General features: G+C 48.4%; 1 protein-coding gene across 13 annotated transcripts in view; it reads right to left on the reverse strand.

Annotated features, from left to right (window-relative positions):
- Nucleotides 1-13,477, reverse strand: part of LOC137614025 (activin receptor type-2B-like) — a 29,933-nt gene extending 16,456 nt beyond the window's left edge. Inside the window, exons 1-10 of one of the 13 annotated variants that reach the window (XM_068343449.1) lie at nucleotides 13,375-13,477; nucleotides 13,038-13,155; nucleotides 12,535-12,656; nucleotides 9,551-9,674; nucleotides 8,668-8,871; nucleotides 8,328-8,471; nucleotides 6,881-6,951; nucleotides 6,737-6,801; nucleotides 5,336-5,441; nucleotides 3,617-3,720 (exon numbers count right to left, since the gene is read on the reverse strand). In XM_068343449.1, coding sequence (XP_068199550.1) covers nucleotides 3,617-3,668 — 52 coding nt within the window. In that variant the 5' untranslated portion in view covers nucleotides 3,669-3,720; nucleotides 5,336-5,441; nucleotides 6,737-6,801; ... (5 more) ...; nucleotides 13,038-13,155; nucleotides 13,375-13,477. Of the gene's footprint in view, nucleotides 1-3,616; nucleotides 3,721-5,335; nucleotides 6,374-6,736; nucleotides 6,802-6,880; nucleotides 6,952-8,327; nucleotides 8,472-8,667; nucleotides 8,872-9,550; nucleotides 10,471-12,534; nucleotides 12,769-12,994; nucleotides 13,156-13,374 lie in introns of those variants that run through there. The other 12 variants (XM_068343455.1, XM_068343450.1, XM_068343447.1 and 9 more) reach the window with 12 other exon arrangements.
- Nucleotides 13,478-15,313: the final 1,836 nt, after the last annotated feature.

Consider the following 15,313-nt stretch of genomic DNA (forward strand, 5'->3'; position numbering starts at 1 on the left):
GATCATCAAGTTTGTTCCAAGGTTCCAACAGTACAGGTATCGTTAGCTGACCGGATGTGGAGGCTAACGCTAATGAAATGCTAACACACACATTCACAAAGGCAACAAGAGACCCAATCAGCTGAAGGCTGGCCTGATGATGTCATCAAACTGTCAACGCCCCCTGAAAAGGTTTCATGTCGTCACGGCGCCGGTTGCAGACGTGCTAACGTTAGCTTGTCCAATCTGTTCCGTTCACTAGTTTGAAACAATAAAACTGATCGATATTGATTAGAATCAGTTCAGGATCTGTGACAAGTATTGATTCTAAATACTGATCAGCAGCTGATGAACCTGTTTGAGTCTAGAAAGAAGCTGCAGCTCCTCAGACCTCCTGCTGTCACACACACACACACACACACACACACACACACACACACACACACACACACACACACACACACACACACACACACACACACACACACACACACACACACACACACACAGTGGTATCCCACTATGAATCCATTATTACTGAAATAAAACAGACTTTCATCTCCAAAGACTTAAATATTATTAATTACTATTACACAAGATTAAATATTATTTAACACTATAAATTATTAAACATGATTAATTATTATCAGCTATCATTGAATATGATTAAATAAATCAATAAGACTGAAGGTCAGGAGGATTAGAGGCTAAACGTCTCCTGAGACGAGGCGCTAAATATTTTATACATAATTTATTTGTGAAGCAACAAAACCAACAGGAGGTCCAACAGGCTGCAGGAGCAGAACGCGCCTGGAGGCTCTGTGGTGCATTGTGGGAAACGTAGGCAGCAGGTGGGACTCCTCTCAGGTTGATGATGAAACATGACAAACATTTAACTCTCAATAATCAACAGACCAATAATGCTTGATAGGAGGTCACACACCCGGTCTGCTCAGGTCACCTGACCTCCAGTCTGCTCAGGTCACCTGACCTCTAGTCTGCTCAGGTCACCTGACCTCTAGTCTGCTCAGGTCACCTGACCTCTAGTCTGCTCAGGTCACCTGACCTCTAGTCTGCTCAGGTCACCTGCAAATTTCCCAGTTTAGGATAAATAAAGTACATTAAGTATGTATCACCTGACCTCTCTAGTTGAGAACATCCATTAGGTCCTTCTAACAGATACGACCACAAGGTTAACGTCAATATGTTGATCTGTGAAGTTCACCAACCAATCACCATCATCACCATCATCATCATCACCATCATCACCATCACCATCATCACCATCATCACCATCATCACCATCATCATCACCATCATCATCACCATCATCATCACCATCATCATCACCATCATCACCATCACCATCATCACCATCACCATCACCATCATCATCACCATCATCATCACCATCATCATCATCATCATCACCATCACCATCATCACCATCACCATCATCACCATCACCATCATCATCATCATCACCATCACCATCATCACCATCACCATCACCATCATCATCACCATCATCATCATCACCATCACCATCATCACCATCACCATCATCACCATCACCATCATCATCACCATCATCACCATCATCATCACCATCATCATCACCATCATCACCATCATCATCACCATCATCATCACCACCATCACCATCATCACCATCATCATCATCACCATCATCACCATCACCTTCATCACTACCAACACCATCATCACCTTCATCGTCATCATCATCATCATCATCATCGTCATCACCTTCATCACCACCAACACCATCATCACCTTCATCATCATCATCATCACCTTCATCACCACCAACACCATCATCACCATCATCATCATCATCATCATCACCTTCATCATCGTCATCATCACCTTCATCATTATCATCATCATCACCTTCATCATCATCATCATCACCTTCATCATTATCATCATCACCATCACCTTCATCATCGTCATCATCACCTTCATCATTATCATCATCATCATCACCTTCATCACCACTATCATCATTATCACGTCAGGAAGTGGGCGGGGCTGTAAGAAAAGTGAAGGTCACATGACATCCCCTGACGTCCAGGTATCAACAGGTGGACACCCTTCTAGGCTTCTGATTGGCCAGAGAGAATTGTCGTTGCATCATCGACCCTCGCCCAACAGGAACCAGTGAGATGTCATCACAGCAGCTTCCTGCGTCTCCATGACGACCAACTGCATCAACGCGATTCTACTAGAACCAAACCGGAACCACAGAAGATCAGAATGAACAACAAACGATCCAATGAGGCAAAGAATGGCTGTTTGTGACGTCATGACGGTGCTTTCAAGGACTGTCAGCAGGATGGGACAAACAGACGTCCAGTTGGAACTGGATCGGGTCCCCAGATATTTAGGGGACGGGCGGCGAGGTTTGGTGTCACACAACTGGATCTGAACCAACAACCAACCTGGATCTTCTGTCCAGGAGGAGTGGGATGCTGTTGGCATGGAAACAAAAAACCCACAAACTGGGTACTGAACCGGGAACCCCTGCAGGTCCGGTCCAAAACACCAGAAGACCCAACAGATTTGGAGTTGTGCTCCAAACAGACGGTGGAGTGACGTCACACCTGTCTTCACCAGGTGATGGAACTTCCGGTTGACCTTCACGTCAACACGGCATCGAAAAGTCACGCGCGGATCCGACGACCAGAATGAAAAGACACGCATCGACTGGAAGCCTCGCGACCATTTCCAATCAATCTATCAACCTGATCAGCCGTTCCTCCCCAGCATCGCGGTGGCTATTATGGGATGGATGCTGTAGTATTTTTCCACACGCCTCCTCTCCACTACTACGAGGCCACATGACCGCGCTCACCGCGCGGCTCCATTCATCCGCCCGCCGCGTGTCGTAGTAAAAACCCGCGTGCACCGCACGGGGAGGGTGCGCGTGCACGAGCCAAACGTGCACAGCGTGAAAGAGATGGGAGCAAAAAGAGAAAGATCTGATCGATTATCGATCCGCCTGCACGCCCGAGCAGACAATAGAGGCTGCAACCACACGTGCGCGCGCACACACACACACACACACGCACAGGCGCGCGCATGCACGGTTGCAGCCAAACAATACAAATGCTTAAAAAAATAATCATAAATGCGGTGAATCCACGCGGATCGAGTCCCATCACGCGTGGGGATTCGGTCCCGCAGCGCGCGGCGCGGCTTCCCGCAGGTTTTTCCCGCAGGTTTCCGGTCGGAGGAGGATTGAGGAGCAAAATGAGGACAGGATCCTCAATCCACCTCTCCGCCAGCAGACAATGCGCCGCACACTCCCCGCTCCAGCCCGCACCGCGGGTCGGGATCATTCCAGGACTTTATCCCCGGGATGTGAACAAATCCCGGATTCAACCACCGATTTGTTTTGTGGCCGCGAGCCGCAAATAAATAAACAAACAAACAAAAATTCCCGATAAACAACAGGCAGAACCTCTGCAGGGCTCGGAGCGCAAAAAAAATAAAAACACGCAAAAAAAATTAAAATCAAGCTTCCGATTCTTGCAGGTGCGTGTGTGTGTGTGTGTGTGTGTGTGTGTGTGTGTGTGTGTGTGTGTGTGTAGAACCGAACCGAACCGGGTCTCACCTGCACACAAAGTTCCCAGCAGAAGTGCACAGGTCAGCCCGGAGAGCCACATCTTCCGTTCAGGCGGTGGGGGCCGCTCCGCTCCCGCGTTCCTGCGTGTCCTCCTCCAACATTTAAAAACACAAGTTGCGTGAAAACCGCGACCCGCAGCCAGGCCCCCCCTTACACACACACACACACACACACACTCCGTCCGTCCGGTGGGCTTTTTGTGTCTCGCCTGGAATAATCCCGAACCCCCCGCAAGCGTCCCGCACCTCCAGCGAAACCCGCACACGGCTCTACGGAGGAGTTCCCGGAGCCATGCGTGAAGGTGCGGGTCACGTCAGTCAGCCCGCTGGTTCCAGCCCGAGCAGCCCGGAGAGCAGCCACCAGAAGACGGGTAGAGGTGTGAACGGAGTCCGCAGACCAGCTCTCCTCCCCCCGCCCCTCTCTCTCTCTCTCCCTCTCTCTCTCTCTCTCTCTCTCTCTCTCTCTCTCTCTCTCTCTCTCTCTCTCTCTCTCTCTCTCTCTCCCCCCCCCCCTCTCTCTCTCTCTCTCTCTCTCTCTCTCTCTCCCCCCCCCCTCTCTCTCTCGTCGGGGCTGTTGGGGACAAGAAGCAGACAGGATGGGTGTCAAGCTGCACCACAAGCACCTGCTTCCGCTTCCTAAATAAAACACCCGCTCCAATGGGGCCCCATCCCGGTCCCTCCTCTTCATCACTCTTCAGCTGTGAAATTTCATCACGACATTGACGACAAGCATCTTGTAAACGTTTGGTGAGGGAATTATTCGATTTCTGCAGCTGATTTTTAAATATCTACAATAGAATCTACATTAAATGAATCCTTTAAAACAAAACAGCTCCTAATAAAACTGTGAATAAAAGTTGAGTTGAGTGGAATTTGGTAAATATTTTAATAATTTGGTAAATATTTTAATAATTTGGTAAATATTTTAATAATTTGGTAAATATTTTAATAATTTGGTAAATATTTTCCCGTTTTAGGGACAAATCCTCAGTTTTGCATTTTAGGACTGAGAAATGAAACCGCTACTTTTATTTTGGTGATCTTGACCGGAAGTTGGGTTATTTGTTCCGGGGGCTTGACGATGCTGGTGCACCCAGGCTGAACCGAGTTCAAAATGGCTCCTATTGAGAGAGGGGGGGGGGGCACTCTGCTCCGGTTCCACCTCAGGAGACACGAACCCTGCTGACCAATCAGAATGAAGTACATGAAGCCGAAACGGAAGTGGTCCTCCGGCCCTAAAACCAGCTGAAACGGACCAATCAGAGCCCGAGGTTTAATGACACAAACTCCCATTAGCTCCCAGGGAACCTGAACGCATCACGGTGCTGTGAGCCTTGAACGCAACACGCTGTAGCCCTGAATGCATCATGGTGCCGGGCCTCCGAACGCATCACGACGGGACCCTGAACGTATCAAGGCAGGGACCCTGAACGCATCACGGCGCTGGGGACCCTGAACGCATCACCGTCAGCTGACGTTACATAAGTTCAGGGGGACGCAGACGTGGACCAGACAGCTGCGTTATTCTTGGCTGTGGATCAAACACATCCAGAAACACGGAGGAGAACATGCCTGAACACACACACACACACACACACACACACACACACACACACACACACACACACACACACACACACACACACACACACACACACACACACACACACACACACAGGTTATTGATCCAGTGTATGGAGAAGCTCACCCACTCGTTTCACGAGGAGCTGCTGAGGTCTGAGCGACACCACAGAAGAAGAACCAGGACGGTCCGGTCCGGTGGAGGAGGAGGGACTTCCTGGCCCAGCAGGAACCTGTGAGACGTGAAGAAATAGACCCCTCATCCGAGGAGAGTCCCCCCGTCCCAGGATGAGTGGAAGTTCAAACTGTAACCATGGAAACGACAACAGAACCTCCTCCAGGACCCAGGGACCGGACTTTACAGGAGGTCCCTGAATGCACCAAGGATGAATCCTTTTTTGTTCTAATATTGAGATGATTTTTGTTTTTGTTTTTGAAAATTTCAATTTTGAAAATGAAAAATTCAAATTTTAATGTAAAAAAAAACCCCAAAGAAACACAATCGCAGCTGTGATTTTTACTCAAACGTCACCAGCTTTCTATTTTAAATGTACATGACAGTGTGTGTGTGTGTGTGTGTGTGTGTGTGTGTGTGTGTGTGTGTGTGTGTGTGTGTGTGTGTGTGTGTGTGTGTGTGTGTGTGTGTGTGTGTGTGCCACACAGTGAATTTAAACTCCCAACATGCTTTCACTGCTGATGAAAACATTAATAACTCAGTGTGACACACACTCACAGAAACATCACCCTGCAGGCATTCAGCAAAACAAAACAGTGTGTCCCTGATGCACCACACACACACACACACACACACACACACACACACACACACACACACACACACACACACACACACACACACACACACTGAAGCCTTCATTTTAATGATCATCACAGCAGCTAAAGTGAACAGACTTTTTCCAGCGATGCGTTCAGGAGCATGGGGATTCTTAACGAGCTCAACACAACAGATGTGTTGCGTTCACTGAACTCTTCCTCATTGGCTTCAGGTCGTGACCTCATCGAAGGGGCGTGGCGGAGGATTCACTGACCTCCTCGGCAGAGGAGAAACGGCTTCCCCGCAGCCATATTTACTGCTGTGTGTGTGTGTGGGTGTGTCTCTGTGTGTGTGTGTGTGTGTGTGTGTGTGTGTGTGTGTGTGTGTGTGTGTGTGTGTGTGTGTGTGTGTGTGTGTGGGTGTGTCGGGGTGACACCAGGTGACGGCAGCAGATTCACCTCACTCACCTCCATCTCAGTGGCATTTCCTGTCTGCCTGGCGCCATAAACCGGCAGGACGGATGGTGTCATCACACACACACACACACACACACACACACACACACACACACACACACACACACACACACACACACACACACACACACACACACACACACACACACACACACACAAAATGTTGAACAGATGAACAGAAAGCCATCCCCTAGCATAAACACGTGGTTCCGTGTCGGTGCATTCGTCATGTTGCTGCAGTTCTACTTCCAGGCCACTAGTTAGCAGCGTGACATACATGACTTCCTGTTAACGAGGGGCCTTCAGGAACGACCTTCATTCGGCGCTTCTTTGTCTGTCCATCTAAACACAGACAGACACGAAGTAAACAGACGGACGTATCAAACGTGAAAAAAAAAAAAATCAAAAACACTTTATTCACCATTTTTCACGTTGAGGCTTCAAAACGTCCGACTCGGCGCTTCGCTGCGTTAGCGAGGTTTCATCATCGAGCTGCGAGCAGAAACAGATCAGAGCTGAGCTGATAACTAATGCATGGATTCTCCTTAAAGCACTGCTGATGTAGACAAACACACACACACACACACACACACACACACACACACACACACACACACACATTTTAACTTGCCTGAGGTTGTAGCATTCACAGTTTCTTTCCATCTCACACACTAAGTTTTGCCGAAGGATGTGGAAAGCATACACCTTCCTCCACCCACACACACACACACACACACACACACACACACACACACACACACACACACACACACACACACACACACACACACACACACCAGAGTATCAGTAATAATAGATAAAGTGATGATAGTAGCAGCAGCATGAGCGCCGCTATAAATAGAGCTTCTTAATGTTCTGTTGTTCTGGAGTCCAAAAGTTGCAGCAGAAACTGGGCCACCGTCGTTTTAAAGTTCACACGTCGCTCATTGATGCTGAGCTTGAAGCCCATTGGTTCACAGAGACACGCCCCGCCAAAGGTCTTTAAGGAGATGTGGGGGGGGGACGGTCAAGGAGGGGTGACTTCCTCTGGGTTAGCTCACCTCTGCTAGTCGCTAATGAGAGCTCCTGGTGGTGGATCAGAGATGTCACGATGAACCGTTACACCTGCACAGGTGCGTTTGGGGTCTCATGTTGGAGTTGATCCCTCTCTCTCTCTCTCTCTCTCTCTCTTCAGTGGAACTGTAGCTCGGTCGCCCGTCAGTCTGTCAGCTTATATAACGGCTTTATGTAACGTCTATATGATGAGCTGGTGGCCTCGTCGGAGGCAGGAGGAGGCAACAAGACGAAGAAGTTTCCTCTGCTCTCCTTCTCTCCATCAGTCCAACAAGATGCGAGAAGCGAGCCTCAGATGTGACTCCGAAGCGGCGGATCAGCGATTGGGCGTCGACTCGTCGGGCATTAGAACGTATTTGATCTATTTTTAGCTCGACATCTCGGCTCTGGATGTGTTTTGATCGCCTCTCATTCTGGAGATGATTTCCTCCACACGTCTCTTTTTATACCCGACGGTAAAACTGTTTGACCGGGAGATGGGCCGTGAAAATTGTGTATTGTTCCCGTTCTCCCGCCACAAATCACTCCCACGGGCACGCACAGATTATTACCGGCGCTAGCAGCTGCTTCGCGCCGCATAAATCAGACGCCGCCGACACAAACAGCCTGGCTAGCGTCGACGGTTTCAGCTGAGGTCGGAAGGGACGACCTGGACTCAGGTCAAAGAGGAAGAGCGTGAAAGATAAAGGTGGCTAAAGCTACACAAAAATGATGCTAAACCCGTGGCAGCAACATAAATACCCACGTGGTGGCGGCGGCTAATGAGTCTGCTGAGAATCAAGCTAAAAACTGACCATTAAGTGTAGTTCACATGTAGCATTGGTATGCTATTGGATGGGCGTAACAGGTGTGAGGTGACATCATCTTCATCGCGCAACCTTCAGGTGATGCGAGGCTCCAAACGACACGTCGTTAGCGCCGCGGCTAACAGCTAACGGCTGAAACAGGGAAACACCAGGTTTCAAATCACTCTCCTGCGACGTACGAACCAGTTAGCAAACACTTCCTGTGTGTGGTGAGTTTTTTAGCTTCAGCGCTAGCAGCATTAGCACGCCTAAGGCTAAGGTTAGCTACCTTTGCAGCGTGCTAGCATGAAACCCTCTCAGTTTTTGTGCCTTGCGTGCAGAGCCATACCTGTGCAGGTGCTTCATCCATCAGCCAATCAGCTCGGTGCACATGTGGAGGCGGGGCTATGATCAACAAAACCAGGTGGACAAGCGTTCGTCTTCATAAACGACAGCAGGAATGTCCTTCATCAATCGATTGGAGTATTGATTCCAGATGAAAATAAACAGGTGATGGTTCAGACGTTCAGACGGGCTTAGAACCGCTTCACACCTGCGTGAACAAACCCCCCCCCCGGACGAGAATGAATCAAGACGCGCAGCAGGAAAACATCTTTAATTCACATCCTAAATGAAAAGCGCTTCAGTTCAGCGCGGTTGGACGTCTGTAAGAAACAAACGTGTGTTTTTCTTGTGAAAACATCGGCGCCGGCGCCATACGGGCCTGAAGGCGGCCAATCAGAAGAAAGAACCTGATGGGTCCTCGACCTGATTACGGGCCGGAACGTCTCCTCTCATGTAAATGTGATGCTAGACGCTGCGCCGCATTGCAGAGCGTCGACGGCCTCCTGCTGTGAGCGCTAACGCTAACGCCGCGCAGCGAACTGGTGATTTAGCTTCCGATCAAACAGGAAACTAGTTAGGATGTGTAATTAAAAGAAAACAACTAGTTCACACAACAATTAAAGTGACAGGTCTTGGAGGCGTGTCATCGGGTGGTCCTGAAGTTCGGTCCAGTTTGACCTGGTCTCAGCTGGTGATCTGAGTGGGCGGGGTCAAATTGAAGTGAATGAGCGGGGAGTCAAATTGAATTCTGAGCTGCGTTTTCTCAACTTTTGGGGACACTTTTGCCCTGAGGACGAGTCTGTTAGTAACTCCACATGACCTTTACTGACAGTTGGTGTTTAACTTTTGACTTCTACGGCTGGATCTTTGGAAGGCGCTAAACTTACCCGTCTATAACCCACAGCCATTCTGAGGCCGGAGCTGGTTGGAGGCGGCAAACAGCTGCCTGGGAGTCTGAGTTCAGGGCTGAGGAATCAATACTGCATCCACACTGGGAAGAAACGGAGGCTTCTTCATCCGAAGGGGTTGGGTTCAGAAGAAGGAAAAACAACAAGAAACGTGTGAATAAATAAATAAGTAAATAACTGGAGAAATGTAGGTCATGTGAAAGTCAGAGCAGACGGTTCACGTTGAATATTTTCTGCTATTTTAACACATTTTCTATTTTGAGTTGGTCTCGTCGTTTCTATTCTTCCCTTCCTTCCTGTTTCACATCTCTCCCTCTGTCCTCACAGAAACCCTGCAGTGACAAATTACCTAAACGCCACATTAAACTTTTATGCCGCTAACAAACAAAGGAAATGGCTCCAGCCGGAGCGAGGCGGTGTTTGACTTTGGGTGATGGAGGGTGAAGATGGGGAACGGAGGTTTTATCTGTGGACGGAGAGAAAACAGTCGGAGGAATCAAACACGACTCATGAAGTCATTAAAGGTGATTCATGATTCCAGTTTCTGTGGTTTTATCTGAATATTTACTGATGGATTTCGTTTCCACCTGCAGCAGGAGGAGGGAACCTGGACTGTTTCACTGTGTGAACCTGGACTGTTTCACTGTGTGAACCTGGACTGTTTCACTGTGTGAACCTGGACTGTTTCACTGTGTGAACCTGGACTGTTTCACTGCGTGAACCTGGACTGTTTCACTGTGTGAACCTGGACTGTTTCACTGTGTGAACCTGGACTGTTTCACTGTGTGAACCTGGATTGTTTCACTGCGAGAACCTGGACTGTTTCACTGTGTGAACCTGGACTGTTTCACTGTGTGAACCTGGACTGTTTCACTGTGTGAACCTGGATTGTTTCACTGCGAGAACCTGGACTGTTTCACTGTGTGAACCTGGATTGTTTCACTGCGAGAACCTGGACTGTTTCTAACAGTTGTGTGAGGGTCGTACAGTCGGTCTGTTTGTTGTCACAGCTCCTGCAGCAGCGTGTGTTTGTGTGTGTGTGTGTGTGTGTGTGTGTGTGTGTGTGTGTGTGTTATCGTCACGGTGACACACTATTTCAGTGATATAAATCCAAAGTGACGATGTAATTGATGTTCCGGGGAGCAGCGACAGAACACAAGTTTTATCTCAGCATCTGTGTGTGTGTGTGTGTGTGTGTGTGTGTGTGTGTGTGTGTGTGTGTGTGTGTGTGTGTGTGTGTGTGTGTGTGTGTGTGTGTGTGTGTGTCTGTGTGACAGATTAAAGGGCAGCACACAGACGGAGATAAAGCAGTGAATATTTCCATCTTTCTTTAAATGATGACTATTATCATCATTAATTACCGTCTCCTTGACGACCACAGAACCAAGACCCATCAAACACGACGACGGCGCCGCGCCGACCTTCCCTCCAACAGGCTCAGCGCCTGTTGGTACCTCCCCTTTTCACCAGCGCTGAGAGGGAGGAGCCACCGCTCATGTCCAAGCTCCTCCCCTCCAGAACCTCACCTGGAGGTGGGAGGAGCCACATGTCTCCTACATGTGACCAAATACGGACAGAAGGTACTCGTTATCTGTAAGGTGCTCAGCTCCCAGTGGAGTGCATTTCCCAGCATGCACTCCACTCGTTATTGGTTTGAATGACCAACTAATGACAGGTGGAGCTCAGTCCCAAACTCCACCCAAGCCACCTCCCCCGTTTCCTCTGACAAACAGGAAGTTGAGTGGTGTTTGTTTCAATCACTTCCTGTCTGTTTACACCTGAGGAGGTGAGGATGAAGATGACGATGAGGATGAAGCTCCGCCTTTAGAAGGTGATGAACCAATGATTCTTCACAGTTGTTCGTTCCCACCTGTTCACCAGATGACATTCACCTAATTAGACCCCGCCCCCTGACCTCTGACCTCAGACAAGGCTTAATGGTGTCAAATTCACACGGGGGCTCCGGAGGCGGGGGTGACATTTCTAAAGACCAGGTCCAGGAATGTGTGTGTGGCTGATTGGGGGTGGGGGGTGGGTGGAGGGGGAGGAGCCACCAAGTTGTTGTTGCTAGGCAACCAGAATCTCCCTCGCTGTTTCTCTCACTCTCATCTCGGCTGTAATTTCATGAGGTCTAATGGACTCTATAGGAAGCTGAAGGACAGACGACACACACACACACATACACATACACACACACACACACACACACACACACACACACACACACACACACACCAGAGCTGTGTTTTAATAATAAAGCTTTCACGTGGAGGCGGCGCCGCCTGGGGAGGAACCCCAAACATCACCATCATCGTCAGCGACAAGTCCCTGTCAGACTCGCCGGACCCGAGTCACAGACAACAGGTCCACTTCCTGTTGGTCAATAAACCGAGGAAGAGGAAACGCCGTGACTCTTTGTTCAACACAATCATCGATTGAAAATACGACCAGATCAGAAGCACAAGACGAAGATCTGACCCACCAACGAGTCAGAGACAGGACTGAGTCAACATCAGGAACGAGTCAGAGACAGGACTGAGTCAACATCAAATTTATTTAAATTAAATGGATTGATCTTGGAGGACAGGAAACTTTTCTTTCCACAGAATTAGCTTCCTGCTGCTAACAGCATTAGCATTAGCATGAGGCTCGTCGCTCTGGTTTAGCGGTTCATGTCTTTAGCTTAGCGGCTAATTTCACCTACAGGGGATGAATAAAGGTTGACTCTACTCCTACAACTCTGAAGACAAAACACACACACACACACACACACACACACACACACACACACACACACACACACACACACACACACACACACACACACACACACACACACACACACACACACACACACAAAACCTTGTCTTTAGCACATTTAGCACAAATTAGCACCAGCAGAACAACCGGTGTCTACGTTCGGTTCGGTTCTGTGACCCCATAGAACAACATCCCAGACCTACTGGTCCTGATCCAGGAGGTTCTGAGCTGCTGGTCTGGACTGGATATAGACTGGTTCTAGATCCAGACCCGGTTTAGACCTGATCCTGGACTCCAGAGTCGCCGCTGGTTTCCCTCTGCAGTCCTTTGGGGAGCCAATTATTTCAAACACAAACAAAATGTGTGGAATACAATGAAGACAGTCACATGACACACTCCTGTGTGTGTGTGTGTGTGTGTGTGTGTGTGTGTGTGTGTGTGTGTGTGTGTGTGTGTGTGTGTGTGTGTGTCTGCATTTACATGTGAACATGAAATGAGTTTCTTCTGATCAGTCCGAACACAAACGTCTGAGGACAGAACAGAACCACGGACCTGCTGTCCTCATATAACACACACACACACACACACACACACACACACACACACACACACACACACACACACACACACACACACACACACACACACACGTATTTAGGTCACCTTTGATTGAAGCTGCAGCGTCTCCCTGATCTGAACCACTGACCTGAAAATCAGATGTTTCCCAACTGGGACCAGCTTTTGTCCCCAGTTGCACCAGACGGTCCCAGTTCTGACGTCCAGCTCAGCCCCTCCCCCTCTACTGAAGCCCCACCCCCTTTTACCTGGAATAATATTAATAATAATAAATAATACAGTAATTATTTATTATTATAAAAGTAGTTATAATAACAATAATACATATATAAATACAAATATATAAATATATAAACATATAAATAATAATAAATATATAAATATTATTATTATATAATGATAGTTATATATTAATATTAATAATTAATAATTAAACAACAACAGTAATAATAATAATAATTTCTCACCTGCCCGGTCTGGACCTACTGGGGGGTTTCTCCCTGTTTCAGAAGATTCCTCTCATGTTCTTAAGGGGGGGGTAGATTGATCTGGACCTCATAAACCTACTGAGGACATTCATGGAGGGGGGCTGTGAACCAGACGGATGCTCTGCTGCAGCGGTGCGACGCCCATTTGTCTGAGGGGGGGGGGGGGGGACATTATTTGGGGGTGGGGGGGTAGCGACGGCACATGAGGACAGCTGATAGCCACACAAACACAGCTCTACTGGGCGTGTCATCTGAGGACAGCTCCCCCCTCCCTCCGCTGCAACGTCTATAGAGCGCACACACACACACGTGTGTGTGTGTGTGTGTGTGTGTGCGTGTGTGTGTGTGTGTGTGTGTGTGTGTGTGTCGGCAGCGCCCCTCTCCTCGTGTGAACCCACTCTCTTCTGCCGCATCTCACACACACACTGAGTGTGAAGCCCTCTCAATCGAACCAAGGCTGAGTGATTCGTCACCGGGGAGGAACGGGCGTGGACGTGATCACATGACCTCAGCCCGGACGGCGGCGGCGGCAGGGGGGGCAGACCTCAGTCGTGGTTATTTTTAAACAGCATATGTGTGAAGACCGGGGGGGGGGGGCGGCAGCGGTGAGAGGAGGAGAGGGGCTCATCGGCGTGAATGTTCAACACTCACAGCGTTAATCCACGATCCCCTCGCTGCCCCCATCACCAATCATCTGGGGCAGACCACACCCCCAAAGGGGCGTCGACCAGGGTGAGACAGTCCAGGTTCACACAGTGAAACAGTCCAGGTCCACGCAGTGAAACAGTCCAGGTTCACACAGTGAAACAGTCCAGGTTCACGCAGGGAAACAGTCCAGGTTCACACAGTGAAACAGTCCAGGTTCACACAGTGAAACAGTCCAGGTTCACACAGTGAAACAGTCCAGGTTCACACAGTGAAACAGTCCAGGTTCACGCAGTGAAACAGTCCAGGTTCACAGTGAAACAGTCCAGGTTCACACAGTGAAACAGTCCAGGTTCACGCAGTGAAACAGTCCAGGTTCACACAGTGAAACAGTCCAGGTTCACAAACAGAGGCCAAAGGTAACAAACCTTACTTCAGATGGCTAAAAGACTGAGGCTAATGCTAACAGGTTTTGATGCTATCCTTACTAAACTTTTATTGCATCCCTCAAAATATTCAAGCTAACAGCAGGAGCTGCTCTGCGAATCTAATATTCTGTCTTTTAACGCAGCTCCTGCTGACGGATTTTCTTCTCCTCTTCCTCGTCGTCCAGTTTATTCTTCATCCATAAGTCATGCGTTAATTCTTCAGAATTCAACACCAGACTAATGAGCTCATATTAAAACAACGGTTTGCATTGGTAGACAAACTATTGGACTGAATGTCGGTTCTTTTTAAAGAACTGAAGGTAACTGGAATGACTTGACTGACAAAATGAGAACGCACGTCTCACCTGGGTCCTCCACGTTTTATAAATATTAAACGATAAATTACAGCGACGGGTTTGTAATCCCTGTTGAGGGACATTATTCAAATTAATTCTTCAGACTTCCTCTTTTGTTTTAGCCGTTACGCCTAATTAATTAGCAGAATGAGCCCTGAAGCTGCGCAAAGTTATCGTTTTACAGTGAAATGCATTTATTTAGCACAAACAAATAAACGACAAATAAATGTTTATATGCATTAATGTCAGTCTGGAGGGATTTTATAACGACAGGCAGGTGGGAGTTTAGAGACCCACGAGTGCTTTAGGCTAACAGACACAGGCTAAAGCTATGACGTCAGGATGGCACGCTAACAGAGTCATGCTAATGCTAAATAGTAGGACTGAAGCTTCGAGCTTATTGAAGATGCAAGAATAATCTTGCATTGTCAACTTATGGGATGCTGTTGTCATGACGCCACAACATGGGGATGAAGTCAAAGTGAGAAG

The sequence above is a fragment of the Antennarius striatus genome, chromosome 20 (assembly GCF_040054535.1).
Source record: "Antennarius striatus isolate MH-2024 chromosome 20, ASM4005453v1, whole genome shotgun sequence".
Classification (NCBI taxonomy): Eukaryota; Metazoa; Chordata; class Actinopteri; order Lophiiformes; family Antennariidae; genus Antennarius; species Antennarius striatus.